Consider the following 17,497-nt stretch of genomic DNA (forward strand, 5'->3'; position numbering starts at 1 on the left):
TTTTGTCCTCTGTTCACCTCCAATCCTTGCCGTCAGGTGACCTTCTCGTCGCTGGATGTGAATCTCCACACAGAGGCGCTCCTCAACACCATGAACTACCTCAATGGTCTTTTGCCACAGTCCACCCAAAAGGAGGAAGAAGGACGGGACGAGCTCCCCACCATCCCTGAGGAAGAGGAGCTGGAGGAGGACAAGAAGGAGGGGACCGCCATTGCTAAAAGAAAAAGTACTGTAAACTTCCAATATATTCCAGTTGACCAGTCATTTCAAACCATACCAACAACAGAACAAAATGTCATAACAACAAATGAATCAACAAAAAAAAACATAAATGCGGACAGTGGATCTAATTCTATCCCCTAAAACACCAATATAGTGAACACCTGTTTATCGTGGTGCATACATTCCAGTCCCACCTGCAAAATTCTTTTTTTTTTCTTGTTTTCTTTGATTTGTGCTGTTTGGAATTTTATTTTGTTTCGATGATGCAGCCTTTTTTCTCTTAATGAGCTCTTCTGGTCTTACAGAGCCGAAGAATTCCAAGGCCGCGGCCATCATCAACCTGCACCTCAAAGCCGATCTTCGCTCTCTCAAGGTTTACATTCGAGGACAGAAATCCATGATCTCGGAGATTAGAATTGAAGGTATCATTCAAGAATTGAGGATTTTGTTGTACGCTGTAGGTTTCCAAACTCATGCCTTCAATTTCCTAGGACTGGTTTCTGAGGTTATAATGATGAAGCGAGAGATGAAGGTCCTTGCCAACCTAAAGAACATCATAGTGTTTGACTGTGATGAAACTGCCTTCTATAAGAAGGTACAAGTCCGTCTGCATCACACCTTCATGGCTGTCTCATTTACTTTTTAATCTCTTGCCGGATATCTCTTGTCTTAGGCCGTGTCTATAGCAGACAGGGAGGTGTTTGCCTTCCAAATGGTCAACCACACTGACGCGACCGAGGGCGACGCCTACGCTGACATGTCACAGGTTGACACCTCAGTTACGTTGACAGTGGGATGCATCCAGGTTGTCTTCCTCAACAAGTTTTTGTCCTCCATACTGGTGAGCATTGCACGTATTCCTGCCATTGTGACCTGTTGGGTGGGTCTCTTCCACCAGTCAAGTATTGACAGGGTGTCTGCAGATAAAGAAAAACAAAATTATTTTTAATCATCTTATGGCCACCTATTAGTGAGGCTTTGTGTCACCCTGGCCATCCAACTAAAGAAGTTCTGGTTTTGCCAATGTTTATTTTACAGTGTGTTTTTACTTGTTCTGTTTATATCTTAAATCACATACCTGTAAAGATAAGGTAAATTTAACGTAGCTCACTGACGTTTGCCAATGAAGTCAAAAGAGCTGGAGTGCACACTTCTTTCACTCCACCCCTGCAGGCGTTCATAAACAACTTCCAGGAGGCCAAAGAGGCTGTCGCAGAGGTGACCCAGCAGGCGGCTGAAAAGGCGGCGTCCGGCGTAAAGGAGCTGTCCCAGCGCAGCACTCGCATCGCTCTCAACGTTCACTTCAAAGCGCCCGTCATCTTCGTCCCACAATCGTCCTCATCCCCCAACGTCCTGGTGGCTGACCTGGGCTTCGTATCGGTCAAGAATCACTTTGCCATGCAGCCCTCTAAGAGTTTCCGCAAGATCCCACCTGTGGTGGACATAATGGGAGTCAAGCTCACTGACCTCAAGATGTACAGGTACGACTCCGCACATGCAATTTTTATGCCTTTTTGGGGAAGGCCTGCGTTTCATTTTTTTTGCTAGTACAGTATCCATCTGAAAATATCAACATTTTTGAGGTCCCACTTTTAATACCCCCAAAACAAAACAAAAATAACCAATTTCACAGATTAAATTTCGGCATGTCTATTATAAGCCCGTCGACTGAGTATGGTGTCAAAGTTTTATCACCTTTTCAATAATTTACCATGACAAAGGAGGTTCGAGGGCCCAGTCAGAATCCTTTTTTTTCTCTCTCTCTTTTTTTTTTTTTTTATAAATGCAGAACCACATTCGTTAATGGGGAATTTCAGGGCCAAAGTAACCTGTTGCAGCCAGTCAGCCTGGAAGTGGAAATTCAGAGAAATCTTTCATCCGATTGGTACCACAGCATCCCCGACATTGAGATCACCGCTCATCTTATGCCCTTGAGTGTAAGTAGTAAATCGACTTCATGGAGATTGTTGTATACATTTTTCTAGTAACATAGTCATGTCATAAGCAACATTTTGAAGGCTGCGAAAAACTTTCATTTCATCAATTAAGCTAGTACAATATGACTAATTGAATGGCCCAACCTACTGTGCTCTTTGTACACATGAAATTGGGTCCGAGTCTGTATTTTTAATGCTCTGACTCTCTTGCTAAACAGTTGATCCTCAGCCAAGATGACATGGTGGTTGTCTTCAGGACTCTCAGTGAAAACCTCTCAGAAAATTCTGACACTGTCAACGCCTCGCCGCCTACTCCCACTGAAAACTCGACACTTGACAAGGAGCCCCGCAGCTCCGGATCCACAGAAAGAGCCAACGGTAAGTCTTCAGAAGTTATTCTTGAGTCCAGGAATTTACAAAAGAGCTCTTCAACATTCTGTTATGTTAGGCAACACGGTGGTGACAGCAGCGGTGGTGGAGACTCAAAAGATCAACAAGCTGAAGACCAGCATGAAAGCAGACTTCAAGATTGACTCCATGGCGCTGGTTGTATTTAAGTCCAACGTGAATGAGGTAATAAATTAAATGTTTAAGCACAATTAAGGCATGGTGCATATACTGTATACATCCACATTAGGCGCACTTAAACAAATCTAATGAGATCCAATAGAGGAGATATAGAAGTATTTGGACAGTGACGGAGTTTATTAACCTCCGTAATGGATTTGAAATCAAAATAATTTGATTTAAGTGTAGTTAGACAGACAGACGGTTTTTCCTTCAAAGTGGCAGAACTTTACCCAGTTTAGCTACTGAGTCATGGGCGGACAATTTTGGTATGGGTGGCAGTTACGTAAATTTTTCGCATTGTAACATCTGGACTGCTAGCCAGCCTTTTGCGAGGCATTGGGCTTGTATATAGTTGTAAAAAAAACAAAAACGTGTTACTGTCCGAAATCTCAAGTGCTGAAATATAGATGAAAAATGTTGTGTTTACATACAATAGAGAATAATGCTAAAAAGCTTCATTGGGTAAATTAATAGGTATACCCGGTTTGCTCATGTTCTCTAGCTTCTCATTTTGGAGCCACATGATGATGAGCTGAAACTGGGTGAGTTTACACTGGGCACCATCTCCACCTCCTTCGCCATGTACTCGGACAGCTCTATGAAGGCCGCCGTCCGGATGTCTACATGCCTCCTTGATGACAAGAGGCCAAATATCAAGATGGTCAGCCCAAGGTACCAGGGATACAAATTCACACTGTATCAGTATGAGTGGTGGGAAGTAACAAAGTAAAATGATTTTGTTAGCGTACTTAACTTGGTCATTTCCTGCCACCAACATTTTTTTTGTCAAGTATCTTTTTCAATGGGTAGGTGTGAAGGTCGCTCACCCAGCTTGTCTGTGTAATTCAAGCTTCTAGATAACTAATGACGAGCCGACACTAGTTTCGCTTTGGATTTTGATTCAGCATAGCTTTTGAATAATAAAAACAAAGACGGGACTGAATCTCAACTTGTCAAATTCATTATGAGGGAGTTAATTGCCATGTAAAAAAAACCCACTGACATCTAACTTTAGCCATATGGCGAGTCAGAATCGCTCACGGTGCAATTCACAGTTGTATACAGTATATTTGTGTATTGTATTCTATATTTCTTACGTTACAAAGAGTGAGTATTTTTCCCACCTGATTAGTTCCAGTCAATAGGAAACCAATGCATTGTCCCACTTCAGGATGATGGCCATGCGTCCCGGAACGGAAAAGAACATGATGGTGGAGGTCAACTACCGGCGGAGCCACGAAGGCACCACCTTAGACACAGTGGTGCAGGACGTGTACCTGTGCGCCAGCATGGAGTTCCTCCTCACCGTGGCGGACATTTTCCTTAACGCCACCAAGGAGGGCTTTGGTGAAACACCGCAAGCCAAGAATAATACAGCACCAGAAGATAAAAACAACACTCCTGCCCAGCCAAAGGAATCAAGTGAGTGAGTTGGTTAAGAGACAAAGCCCAGAGCGATGCTGGAATACATCCTGGACTGATCATTTGCCACGTGCAGGGCATAAACATACACTCTCATATTCATGTGCACATGTCTGAAATACTATGACATGCTCATGAATTGTCTTTGTCGATATTTTCCTCTCCAGCCGAGGTGTCAAAGTCAGAGATGAACGTCGTAGTGCGAAACCCGGAGATTGTGTTTGTGGCCGACCTGACGCGGGCCGACGGGCTGGCCCTGGTGATGACCACGCAGTGCGAGTTAGCCATCAAAAGCGACGCAGAGAGTTCAAAGATGACGGCCGTAATCCAAGACCTCAAGGTTTGACAGTTTTTGCAACGTCGTTTCGCGGGGAGGGTTTTTGATGACATTTCTGTGTCCATTTTAGGTGGTCGCGTGTCCTTTCCTAAGGGAGAAGAGGCTACACAACGTGACCACAGTTCTACAGCCATGTCAGGTGTTCTTTAAGAGTTTTCAGTCCCCGACGTCGCCGCAAGCTATGGAGATCTCCATCAATTCTCTCTCGCTCAAGGTTAGTGGGTTTTCATGTATTCTGATGTGTTAGTACAGAACTCATGTAAAATTCTATGCTGTAAATCTGTAAACATTAGACATACATTGCAGCTGCGCCTCTGGTTAGTAAACATTGTGATGTGCTTTTGGGCAATACACTGCAAGATGCGCAGTTTTATGTTGCGCAGTTTATTCCATTGTTGTACCCAAAATGAACGATCCATTACCTGAAAACTAAACTTTGTACCAAACCATGATTTAGGTATAGGAGAGGTATACTGTTTCCCCCCTGACATGGAGTGATACATGCTAAATATTTACGTAATGAAAGTCAGTGTTGTACGGATGTGGGTTGCCCTAACCTTAAGCCCAGGGCATTTCTGGAAACTTTCCAGAGGGTTTTTCTATACATGCTCTGTGGTTGCCTGGCGACCAGTCCAAGGTGTACCCCGCCTCTCGCCCAATAGTAAGATCCAGCTCACCCACTATCCTAATGGGAAAAAGTGCAATGGATGGCTTCCCAGGGTTTTTCTTGTGTACAAAATTCAGAGGCGGCCACCTCCACCTAATTTGCTCGCCACCTCCAGCCTGAGCCACTGATATCGCTCTGTTGGTTGAGCTAGGCAGCGACGCATTTTAACTGCAGTTGCAGTGTTGCGCCATTATGGAGGCGCTATATAAACAGTAGTTCACCGGAAAGACCTGAAGCAACAACCGAAGAAGAAACAGCTTTCTTTTGTTTCTTTTTTAAACATTTTAATGTACCGAAGAAGTACTAGTGAATGTTTTTTTTTTTATGAAAAAACCCTGGTTCCCTTTCTGTATATTCTCACATTTTCAATGTCATGGACTTTTTTTCTTGTCTACCTCTTTATCCAGGTTTCTCCCATTATCATCAAGACGGTCTTAAGCATCCAGTCGGCCCTGACACCCACCACTGAGACCACAGAGGAGCTTGAAAGTCCCGTCCCTGTAAACATGTGGGAGAAACGGGACTGGAAAGATCTCAAACTGTGGTTCTTGGACGAGCAGGGAGAAGCCAACACGCAAACAGCGGCCCCGTTGATCCCACAGGGGGAGTCACTGAAGGTACAAGACTCTATTATAGTTCGAAAATATGGGTTAACCTTATTTAACATACGATCCATCCTTCCTTTCCAGATGGATATCAAATCAATCTGTGTGACATTGGAGGCTGGAGTGGGACACCGCACCGTGCCCATGCTTCTGGCAAAGTCATCCTTCCAAGGAGATGTCAAAAACTGGTCCACGCTCATCAACTTGAGGAGTGAGCTGAATTTAGAGGTAAGACAAGTGCAATAGTTTATGACCGATGGGTGCACATGCCACATATACGTATCCAAACACAGTGTGCTATCTTTGTTGCCCCTTGATGGAGTGTGAAAGATCATGCATGATGTCACGTGTCCTTTAAAAAGTTACTGGTAAGTCTTGAGCCTATTTGAGCTCTGTAGGTAACCAAAACAGCAGCACCAAAGCACATAAACAGTCTCTCAAGTGACTTATTTATTTATTTTCATATGGTTTCATTCACTTTACTTATCATTTCTAATCTATCAACGTAGATCTGATATAAAAGCTTTATTATAAATTGTACGTCAAGGTTTGCGCGTCTGCGACGGTTGAGAAAGGCTTAAGTTTCCTTAAATAAGGGCCTGTATATAATTATTAATTAATTAGACTTATTTTCCCACTGTATTCTGTTAGCTAAGTAACAAAATGTTTTATATTAATTAAAACAGTATACTAGATTAATGTAAGTTCTTGTGAGAGGTGTAGGGAAAAAAAAAGAGTACTTATGAGATAAGGTTGCAATTTTACGAAAAAAGAATTTGAACAATCTAAAAATAAATTATGAATTAAACATGATCGATGTCTATATGTGCCCTGCTACTGGCAGACAGCCAGTCCGGTTGTCGCCCAAAGCCAGCCAGCTGAGATAGGTGTCAGATCATCTGCCACCTTCATGAGAACAAGCTCTGTTAAAAAAATAAATAAAAATGAATGGATTCGGCTATTTTACATGTTCAATAATGTTTAGGTCCATTACTACAACGAGGTGGTGGGAGTGTGGGAGCCGCTGCTGGAGCCGTTAGAGGATGAGACGAGAGATGGATTCCGACCCTGGAGACTGGAATTCACGGTAATCACGCATGCACGCAGAAGACGTGTGTCAGTCAGACTTGTTAGATGAATGCGTGTTGGGATAATTTTTGAGAGTTTGCTTCATTTTCGTCTTATCCATTTGTTCATCTACATACCAATACAAGTTTAAATAAAAGCAACACATGTACAAGTAATCTGACCAAACAACAAAATCACATGCTCGTTGCAGACACCTGTCAATTGCTAATCAATAATAATTATTTGAGGCACAAGAATCCCGCGGAAAGAAGATTGGTATCATTTTAATGTCAAACATGTTTACCTGACAGTATTGTCTTCACTTGGATCTAAATAAGGATTTGTTTTAAATCAAGCAACCCTGACTGATCGTTTCAAACTTGTACAACCAGATGAAAAAGAAGCCACTGAAGAACATTGGGTGGGCAGATGAGGTGGACTACAATGTCCCAGACTACAAGACTGTCATTGTGATCAGCAGCAAGGACCAGCTGAACATCACCCTCTCCAAATGTGGACTTGCCATGCTGAGTAACCTGGGCATGGTGAGAACTGAGAAATATCCAACAACCTGGGACGTCCAGAAATCTTTAACCACATCGTAACGTCACAGGCTTTTGCCGAGGCTGCCAAAGAGACGGCCGGTTGCTTCCAGAAGGACGAGGCTCCGTTTGTGGTGAAGAACCACCTGGGCCTGCCCGTATCTGTCCGGTACAGCAATATGTTTTCGCCCATCGCCACGCACAGCAACGACCACATTGTCGAGCTGCCGAACGGCCAAACGCTCGAGATGGACTATTCTGTCACCACCGATTCGGACCAGTTCTCAGCAATGATCTCCCTCAGCGAAAAGGACTACTACATACAGCCAAGTACGTAAGACTAATGTTTTATCTGATTTAAATAATCATGTATATAGCATTTAAAACCCCAGAGATTTGTTTTAACTCAAATTTTTGCTCCATGGACAACACTATATATGCAGCGTTGGTTGTTTTAAAGTGCTCTATAAATAAAGTTGAGTATTGTAAATGCTATATTGTACTGTTTGGTCCAATCTCCAGCTCCAGCAGGCCACACGTCAGCCAGCATGATCCCGTTGATTAAGGTTGGACGGAGAATGTACAGCGTCATGCACCATGGGTCGGGAGTCACCCGCTTCCTGGTGTGTCAAGTTTATTCGGTTGAAGGCAGCAAGTACATCAAGATCCGCTCGCCTTTCCAGGTACGACAACACACGTGTGTCTGTTTCACATCACTGAGGATTTCTGATCTATTTTGTTCTTGTTTCCTTAGATCATCAACCATTTCTCCATCCCCTTTAAAGTGTTTGAGGGGTCGACATATTTGGGTACCTCGTTACCGACAAAGGAGTTCTGTGTCCCTCTGGACTCGTACAGGTAAGTGTTCACACATATATTACACTTTTTTCCCACAATATAAAACAGTTCCCAGGTGTCTTTGTAACACATTTGACATGCTTATGTCAATATACCCCAAGGATCTAGAATTACAGTACACTACATATACGTTACATATGTAGCTCACCAGACAGCTTGAACACATTGATAATTTAACCATTAACTTGGTGCTATTACAAAATGGCGATTCTTCTGCGATGGCCAAAGCATTTATCAATTATATCTCATCTGCACAAAATGGGTGTATTTGGTTGTCTTAGTAACTCATGTGTGACATGGATTCATAAGAATAGCTCAAAGGATCAAAATTACAGAGCACTTTGCGTTAGCTGGTTTTGAGGAGGCGGTCCTATCACATGCAAATAGACAACACCTCATCACCAAATTGCCGAAATACACTTGTCATTTCGTGTGGTAAATCCGTTTGTGTGGCATATGCAGCAAGCAAATTCTCAAACACAAGTGGCTAGCAGTGCATTTCAGCAGGGACATTTCATTTGCTCCCAAAAACTTATAAATATGTTCTATTTTAAATGTTTTAAGTGTCCCAAAGACGTATTTATATGTTTTGTATGTTTGTTTTTTTATGCTAGAGCATACAGAAGACTTTGATGCAGTCTCTGAACTGCAGAGAACGGGTGAAGCAATGGTAGTAATTACAAAAACGGCCAGCAGGTGGCAGCAGAGTATAAGAGCTCAACCAGGGCCATGTTGCAAACAAGCTGATTTCTCAGTTCTAAACAGATTTGTGAATAATGATGAAACTTAGCTATATTCTAATGCTAATTGCTACAAAACGTAAACAGATAGAAATGTACTTTTTTTCCTGATGAAAGAAGATACTCTAATCTTTCTTTCCATGTTTTTATAGCAATAGAACACAATATTCTGTGGGCTTTGGAAAATCAGTCAAACTGCATTAAAACAACCGGGAGCGAAGGGGATTGCTTCAGTAAAAATGGCTGGGAGCGAATGAGTTAAAAGAAAAAAGAAAAAATCTAACGAATAAACTGGAATGAATCACCTGGCCCTTTCGGTGACCAAAATGCAAAAGGCATGTCTCACACCTCCATCTCTCTTTTCCTCTCAGGTCTGAGCTGAGCCTTCAGCCCGTCACAGGTGAAGACAGTGACCAGTTTGAGTGCTCGGAGGGCTTCAGCTACGACGACATCAACCTCCAGCAGCCCAAACTCCATATTCAGCAGAAGTGCAGCCGCCGCGGTAACCTCGGCGGCGTGCTGACAGTCAACATCGTGCCCGTGAAGGACACAGTGACGTTTAAAGACACGGGGGGCGTGGGGAACAACTTTGACGTGCCCTTTGTTCTCCACCTGTGGCCTTGCGTCCTGCTTCGAAACCTGCTGCCTTACCCCATCACCTACAAACTCAATGTAGGGTTTTACAGGGAGTCTACTTAGATACAAAATGGCGCTGTACTTAACTGCAGTATTCTACTCAACAGGACAGTAGCGAGCCTGGGCCCGAGTCCACACTGAACCCGGGTCACTCCGCCCAGCTTCACACTGCCGTCATCAACCAGTCCAGCCTGGACCTCCGCTTGATTGACTACTTGGCTCAAGACTGGTCTGCTCAGTACAGGTCTGACTTCAGTAGACTGACATTATTTTACATTATTACACTATTTTTTTCATGTAGTCTTTAATAACATACAGCGGTACCATGATTTTAGCAGTGCTCCTTTTTTTTTTCCTTGACAAAATTTGAATTCAGCTTCAGTTACACCGCCAATGGGTCCTGTAATGCCCTCACATGTGGGAAAGGAGAACCATAGTGGCCTATGTACTTTCAGCTGCATATTGGATGGCACAAATGGTCAATAATTAATCAGTTTACACTCATTTCTGGACTATAAGGCGCACCTGACTATAAACCATGTTAGCTAAATTTGGGGAATACTCGAGTTTGTTACACCCGACTGTAAGCCGCAGGTGTTTTAATGTTCCCGCAACTTTCTTTTCCATAATGAGGGTGCAAATTGTCTCACTGTCGTTCAGTCACTCCTACTGTATTTGGGCTCACTTAGTTTGTTTTGCTCTGCCTGCTGCTGTTGCGCTTCATTTTGTAGTGCGCCCCTTTGTGATCTGATGGGTAAGCCGCACCTTTGTATTAGCCGCAGGGTGAATGCAAAGTAGTGGCTTATAGTCCAGAAATTACTGTAATCAAATTATAATTGACTTGAGGCTCACATATTTCTGCCTTTTTGCTGTCACATTTCTCTATCAATTTAATTCAATGTATTAAATTTGTTTATGTAATTTTAAAAATAAAATAAAAATAAACTGAAAATAAACTTTACTTAAAGCTTACATTTTTCATTGTTTTCCTTTTTTGCTGATTTATGTAAATTTAATTACATTTATTTAGAATTTTTTATAAATAAGTTCCTTTAAATTATTTCCCGAAATCTGACCTTTTTCTGATTTTTCCTGATGTTGCTGTTTTGTATAAATTATATGATTTATTTAGGATTTTAACTAAACGTTTTTGTTTTATAAAATTAAACTTCAACTTAAGCTGCCATTTTACGCCTTATTTCCCCATGTTGCTGTTCTGTGAAAATTAATTTTAGATTTTAATTGGATTAATTTAAATGTAATCAAAATATACTTTCCCTAAAGATATTATTCCACCTTCCCCCAAAAGTCACTGTTATGTATAAATTATTTGCCTTTATTTGTGATTTTAATTAAAATATATATATTTAGTTCTTTAAAATGGTGCTCGACAATGATGCCAACGCTTGGCCACCAAAAATTTTATTTTTTATTTTTTATATCATAGTACTCAAATTTCACTTGTAATGAGCGTCCTGTTTCCAACAGCCTGCACAGCGAGCAGGAGGAGATCACCTTCATCGTGTTCGAGTCCCTCCGCTTGGAGGAGGACTGCGACGAGGGGACGGAGAGGCGGCGGGCTGAGCTCGACATAGCCGTGCACGTCAAATACGACCAGGGCCAGATGGTGGTGGCCATCCACTCGCCGTACTGGATGGTGAACAAGACGGGCAGACTGCTGCAATACAAGGCGGACGACATCCACCGCAAGCACCCGCTGGATTACGACATGCCGCTGCTCTTCTCCTTCAAACCTCGATACTTCCTGAAGAACAACAAGGTAAGGCATGCAAATTGGTGAGAAATTGGACCATTAAAAAAAGCGTTCCTCGCCTCAATCAGGTTCGTCTCATGATCTCGGAAAGCGAACTCTCCGATGAATTTTCCCTGGACACCGTTGGAAGCTATGGAGATGTGAAATGTAAAGGCCAGTATAAAGATTATCAGGTGAGTGTCTGGTGATTTTTTTTTTCTTTCTCTTAATTACTTATTATTCTACCAGCTAATTGTTTATTAAAGTTAATTAAAGTGTGGTACTTTTATAATTAAATGTGTGTATTTTACATTTCAAGTCACCATTTTAGGGTGAAAAATGTCTAAATTAATGCTAACTTTAATTAACTCTTAGTAATGTAACAATGAAGCGAGCTATATGTGCCTCATGAGTCATATTTGATCAAATGTCCATGGGTGATCTTCCTTGTCCCTTGTTCGTCAGGTCGGTGTAAAGATTGACCCGAGCAGCTTCAGTCTCACCCGCATCGTGACCTTCATGCCGTTCTACATGCTAGTTAACAGGACCAAACTGACTGTCTTCGTATGTGAAGAGGGTGAGGAGAGCTGGACCGTTGTCCCGCCTGAAAAGGTGAGGGCTTGCAATCTTGGGTCAATTTTAAACATTTGCATGTACCGTTACCCTTTAACTATCACTTGGACCAGTCAGTAGCACATATTAACTCATTCACTGCCATTGACGGTTATAGACGTCAAAAATTCATTTGAACTATTTCTATTAGTTAAAAAAATAATAATCCACTTTTGTTAACAAGAGTATGAAAATCTAGAAAAATTGTTTTATTGTACATTTAGAACAGATATAAAATTGAGTTAACTATTGAAGTCATGTGATTAATTACAATTCAAAATTAGGAGCGGCGGGCAATTAAAATTGTAATAATTGCATGACTTCATGAGTTAACTCATGATTAATCACAAATTTTATATCTGTTCTAAATGTACAATAATTTTTTCCTAGGTTTTAATACTCTTGTTAACAAAAGTGGAAAAAAATGTTAAACTAATAGAAATAGTTCAAATGAATTTTTGACGTCAATGGCAGTGAATGAGTTAAGAAGGAAAATGAACACTTTTTCTTAAAAAAGAAAGAAAGAAAAAAAAGTAAGGTGTATTTTTCAGTGTTATCAACCACTTTCCTATCATTACCATAATAAGAAAAAATAAAAAAAAAGGTCAAACTGCTCACACCCTTTAAAAACTGACAAAAACACACACATAATGGAAGGTTATACTTCATATTGTACCATATAAATGATTCTTTAAAATACTGTCAAGACAATGCATAAAAAATTATAAGAGTTCCTTTGTGATTTTTTTTTTTGTGGTCATATTTTTCATCTTCTAGTCCGCTATTCCGTTCTGGCCCGAAAATGATGCCAAGCTTCTGAAAGTGAAAACAGAAGGTGTTCAGTCTCCGTCTCGCACCATCAACTTCACACGTCCCGAAAACTGCTTATTGCTGCACTTGGATAACACCGTAAGAGCAACAAAAAGGACGTCCGGTTGACTATTAAAGGAAACTTTTTCATATAACAGTCGACTGTGGGTTTTTTGTCCTAGGTGGGCGGGATCATTGTAGATGTCAACGTATCGGAGCACTCGGCCACCATCCGGTTCTCCGACTACCACGATGGCGCAGCCCCCTTCCTTATCATCAACCACACTAAAGACCAGGTCTTGCAGTTCTATCAGAGGTGAGACGATGACAGCCAGAAATGTGTCAGCCATTTTAATTATTATTGTTTAAGGGGTCTCAACATGCCCAAAAGTCATACATTTTGGCAAGTGTGCGTATCCTGGTGACAATGTATGTGCCGTATGGCCTTGGGTACTCAATTTTCCCTACGTCGCACCCCAAAATTGAACATTTTAACTGAACAGGAAGTCGGCCATTTTGGTTGTGAGCGGCCAAATTAAGACCAATCAGAAACATATCCTGGACAAATGGCACCGCTTCATTGCTTAAGCTTTTATCCTACGCCCTGATGATCATTTGGAGGATTCGCCATGTGAAGGGGGGTGCGAGGACCTGTTCATCGCCGCCTGACTCGTCAATCGTGGTTGCCGTTTTCAGCGCGCAGTGCTTCCAGAGCACTGAACAGAGTTTAAATACATGAGAATGCTTCAAAGTCATGCGCAAGACAATCACGGGGAACACAAATTGAAATTATTCCGATTTGTTTTAACTGAAAGGGAATTTCCTTTTGTGCGCGTTTTTCAAGTGTATTTGTTTTACGCATGTTTTCCATGATTTATGTATGTGTGTTGTGGGTCATGCAGCGTACAGACAGAGTCCGCATGGGTGCCCAATGAGCTGCTGGACCTCTCTTTCTCAGTGGAGGACAGGTAGAAAAGGAGGAACAAGTGTTATCTCATCTAACGCGTTCCTTAGTTTCAAATCATCATCAGTGTCAAATCATGGGAATCTTCCAGCGGAATTGCTCCTCTTGCATCCCTCAATGATTTTCTTGTGTCAATTCTGTTCATTCCTCTCTGTCATAACTCAATGTTTGATACGGCTTCTTTGGACTGGAGGGTTGCCATGGTAATACATTCTTGGTGACTGGGTTCTGTCATATCGTCGCCCTTTGTGTTTGCATGATGCGTTTCTTGTTGTTTCCAATCATCGAAGAAGTGTTTTTTTTTTTTAACATCATTTGCCATGTTTGATGTCTTTTTTTTTTTTTGCTGTGTGCAGCTCCCAGAATGCAGCAGAGGTGGATGAGGTTGAGGCCGGGAGGGCCATGCACTACACTTGGACCAAGCCCACGGGCTCCCGGGAGCTTTGCTGGAAGTGTGGCAAATACAGCGGGAAGCTGAAGAGCGAAGAGGTGCGTGTGAAAACACATCAAACTTTCAGAAAAAAAAACCTGCACATGTAAAGGATGCTTCATTGTGTACATCTGCGCATCTAAGGCAGATCTTAAGTTCCGTTGAAAAAAAAAAACAGTTGATGTCATAGGCGCAGATTCCATGGGTGCCTCGGCGCACAATGACATGCGCTGTTGTTGCCACTATGAATATGTTTACAGTGTTCCCTCGATTATCGCGGGTGTTACGTTCCGAAAACTACCCGCGATAATGGAAATCAGTGTTAATTTTTTGTTTTTTTTATTCCGTTAATTATATATATTTTATTTGTTTTGGTATGATTTTTTGTTTATTATGAATGCTTTGTCATTTTTTTCATTAAAAGTATGTTTTTTTTAATTTACTTATTATACAGCACAGTATTTTTTGGGGGTTTATTCTAAAATAAATTTCGTTCATACTACATTTTTTTTCATTTACAATATTATGTTTTAAGGCTAACACCTCACCACACATGCACGCTAGGCGTTAACATTTTCTCACATACCGTATCTCTTATTTAAATACAGTAGGCCTATACACTCCCAGTGTTCAAACCTTTGTAGATTTTAAAATAATAATAATAACAGTATAATCGAATTAAACTAATATCCAAAACATTTATTTGAGAAACAAGAATATAATGATGATCGATCCATTTTTTTCCAGGCTGGTATGTTTTCCTAAAAAAATAAATACAAATAATAATAATTTAAAAAACACACACACAACAACAACAATAAAACAGCTGTTAGAAATGACACTCTAAATTTTAATGATGATGATACGAGGCTGAGGAATCCATTTTGACCGAGAGGCTCGGGAGCGCATTGCTGCTGGTGGCCGGCGCCTGCCGGGTGGGTCTATTCTATTCAAGGTCGCGTATAACGGGGGGCGGTTGAATGTAGGACTGCAGCTATTTCATATTTCTGTATTTGAGTATCCAGCTGAAAATTTGTGCGGCCTTCAATTAGCCCTGAAAGCAAAAAAAAAATCTTTTGACTGAAACATTTTTGTGTTTAATGCGACTATGGTCAATTAACCAAAAATTATAAATAATAAATCGTGTTACATAGACTATTTTGTATGTTTTTGTGATTGTAGTTCAATTTTATGTGTTCAAATATATGTACGTGTTTAAAAGTGATCAAAATTAAAATGTTGTGTTTAAAGCATTTTAGAGAGATAAAACAATATATTTTTTAATGTTTTTATTTGGGAGTTTCACTGCAAATACAATAATTAATTAATCATTTCCAAAAAATGGCATTTCTTGGAAAATACAATTTTTTTGCCTTTTGCGTGCAGATTTTATGGACCACTGTATAATAGTATTGGATACCATCACGAAGTATTGTAACCCTCCTCGTCTTCTTGCATCCACAGGATCTTTGTGAGAACTTAGAGAAGGAAGGCAATCTTTTTGTTATCTCCTTTTATGAAGGTGAAGTCAACCTGTGTTCAAATACATTGCATGTCTGAGAAAAGAGAGAGAGGGGGCCCTTTGCCCCAAACTAAATCCAGCTGTGGTCTCCAAGGTCTCCAGCGTGTCGTGCTCTTCACGGAGGAGCTGCGCATATACAATCTACTGTGCGAGAGCGAGAAAGCGCAGTTGGCCGAGCAGGAAATCACGCTGTTGCTCTACAACGTGGGCGTGTCGCTCGTCAACAACAGCAGCGGCCAGGAGGTCTCCTTCATCGGCATCACCAGGTACGTCGCCCGATCCCGTTCCACGTCACGTTTTGGTGCCAACTGTCGCTCTTCTGTCGCAGTTCCGACGTGGTGTGGGAACTGAAGCCCAAGAAGAAGAACCGGTGGAAGCCATTAGGCGCCGAAGCGGCTGAGATGTTGGAGAAGAGATTCAAAGAGTACGTTGAATCCGGACCTGTTGACAAAGCCATCATCGACCTGGACAACAGCTTCCAGGTCAGACGCATACCTGTAACTATATCACTTTTGTGTTAGTTTTAAGTGACCATTTTTGATCCTTCCGCTTAACCGTATATTTTTTTTACACAATGACAAAATGATTCCATTGTTATTTTGTATGTTATGTCAGGTGTGCCTGTCTCCCAACGGCACGGACATGCGATTGCTGCAGCCGTGTGACGCCCCTCTCAGAAGACACTTCTTGCCGGGCGTCAAGGTGGAGTACAGCGTCTCGCCGCGCCAAAGCTCCTACCGGGTTCAAATTCACCACATCCAGGTCAGAGTCCAATCATTGAGAAGTCAATATACGACAAAAAAAACAACAAGGTATCCTCAATTTGTTGTTGTGGACATATGTTGCGCAGATCCAGAATCAGCTCCCAGGAGCCATCTTTCCCTCCGTTTTTTACCCGGTAAAGCTTCCAAAGTCGGTCACCATGGATGCAGGTATGTTGAGCCGACTTATTGGTTGTTTGTCTCTGTTTTGACGTATTTCGCCATTTCCGACAGAACCCAAGCCTCTGACTGATCTCAGCATCGTCACCAGGGCAGCAGGCCACTCTGACATTTCCCGTATCAAGTAAGGACACTTTCAACTACCATTTTTGCACTTGTGGGGAGGGTCATAAAACTTTTAAAATGTATATAAATGATACATATTTTTTTTTAAAATATGATCTTTGGGGTGCCTCATTTTCTCCTCAGGTACTTCAAGGTGCTGATCCAAGAAATGGATCTCAAACTGGATCTGGGCTTCCTCTACGCAATCCTGGACCTGTTCAGTCCAGAGAATGCCAGCGCCGCAAGCGTGCAACAGGAGGTCAGGTTCTCTCCTTGTAGAGTTTGACCGACAGATTGAGCGCTTGTGTCAGTTCACGTTCTAGGCTTGTGCTTCGTCTAGGTGGAACTTTTTGAGAAAGATGTGGAGTACATTAAGACTGAGCTGAACTACGTTTCCGCTGCTGATACCACGCCCATTAGCCTCTACGAATACTTCCACATTTCCCCCATCAAGGTACAGTATCAATTTGACCGTTCTAAAAACAAAAAAAATCTCTCAGGGCCGCTTTTCTTTTTGTGATTTTTTTTTTCCATCTGTTTTTCATGATTAAAAATAGATCAATTAATCTATTTGTGGGTTCGAAACATGAATGGAAACTATACAATGAAATTAATTAATGGAAAAATTACTGTTTAAAAATTCTATACAATCATATTTACTGAAAGTATTATTTGAAAATATAAAATTAATGTGAAGAAGTATTTTTAAATATTTTTACCGGTAAATATATTAAATTTGTGATTATTTAAACTTTA

General features: G+C 41.4%; 1 protein-coding gene across 3 annotated transcripts in view; it reads left to right on the top strand.

Annotated features, from left to right (window-relative positions):
- The window catches only part of vps13a (vacuolar protein sorting 13 homolog A), a 37,645-nt gene that overhangs the window by 14,004 nt on the left and 6,144 nt on the right, over positions 1 to 17,497 (top strand). For 2 of the 3 annotated variants that reach the window (XM_086075932.1, XM_086075934.1), the window contains exons 29-64: positions 37 to 226; positions 528 to 644; positions 714 to 817; positions 896 to 1,063; positions 1,396 to 1,703; positions 2,012 to 2,159; positions 2,378 to 2,537; positions 2,608 to 2,732; positions 3,232 to 3,401; positions 3,901 to 4,151; positions 4,319 to 4,491; positions 4,559 to 4,702; positions 5,563 to 5,772; positions 5,845 to 5,988; positions 6,746 to 6,847; positions 7,221 to 7,373; positions 7,442 to 7,700; positions 7,893 to 8,053; positions 8,125 to 8,228; positions 9,340 to 9,640; positions 9,712 to 9,848; positions 11,093 to 11,384; positions 11,447 to 11,551; positions 11,823 to 11,969; positions 12,747 to 12,878; positions 12,962 to 13,095; positions 13,682 to 13,747; positions 14,100 to 14,232; positions 15,638 to 15,695; positions 15,790 to 15,961; positions 16,024 to 16,177; positions 16,311 to 16,457; positions 16,546 to 16,627; positions 16,691 to 16,760; positions 16,886 to 17,000; positions 17,082 to 17,195. In XM_086075932.1, coding sequence (XP_085932058.1) covers positions 37 to 226; positions 528 to 644; positions 714 to 817; positions 896 to 1,063; positions 1,396 to 1,703; positions 2,012 to 2,159; positions 2,378 to 2,537; positions 2,608 to 2,732; positions 3,232 to 3,401; positions 3,901 to 4,151; positions 4,319 to 4,491; positions 4,559 to 4,702; positions 5,563 to 5,772; positions 5,845 to 5,988; positions 6,746 to 6,847; positions 7,221 to 7,373; positions 7,442 to 7,700; positions 7,893 to 8,053; positions 8,125 to 8,228; positions 9,340 to 9,640; positions 9,712 to 9,848; positions 11,093 to 11,384; positions 11,447 to 11,551; positions 11,823 to 11,969; positions 12,747 to 12,878; positions 12,962 to 13,095; positions 13,682 to 13,747; positions 14,100 to 14,232; positions 15,638 to 15,695; positions 15,790 to 15,961; positions 16,024 to 16,177; positions 16,311 to 16,457; positions 16,546 to 16,627; positions 16,691 to 16,760; positions 16,886 to 17,000; positions 17,082 to 17,195 — 5,550 coding nt within the window. The remainder of the gene's footprint in view (positions 1 to 36; positions 227 to 527; positions 645 to 713; positions 818 to 895; positions 1,064 to 1,395; positions 1,704 to 2,011; positions 2,160 to 2,377; positions 2,538 to 2,607; positions 2,733 to 3,231; positions 3,402 to 3,900; positions 4,152 to 4,318; positions 4,492 to 4,558; positions 4,703 to 5,562; positions 5,773 to 5,844; positions 5,989 to 6,745; positions 6,848 to 7,220; positions 7,374 to 7,441; positions 7,701 to 7,892; positions 8,054 to 8,124; positions 8,229 to 9,339; positions 9,641 to 9,711; positions 9,849 to 11,092; positions 11,385 to 11,446; positions 11,552 to 11,822; positions 11,970 to 12,746; positions 12,879 to 12,961; positions 13,096 to 13,681; positions 13,748 to 14,099; positions 14,233 to 15,637; positions 15,696 to 15,789; positions 15,962 to 16,023; positions 16,178 to 16,310; positions 16,458 to 16,545; positions 16,628 to 16,690; positions 16,761 to 16,885; positions 17,001 to 17,081; positions 17,196 to 17,497) is intronic. The other variant, XM_086075933.1, reaches the window with a different exon arrangement.

Source organism: Leptonotus elevatus, chromosome 5, assembly GCF_054856555.1.
Source record: "Leptonotus elevatus isolate MCC_2025b chromosome 5, RoL_Lele_1.0, whole genome shotgun sequence".
In the NCBI taxonomy this organism is placed as follows: Eukaryota; Metazoa; Chordata; class Actinopteri; order Syngnathiformes; family Syngnathidae; genus Leptonotus; species Leptonotus elevatus.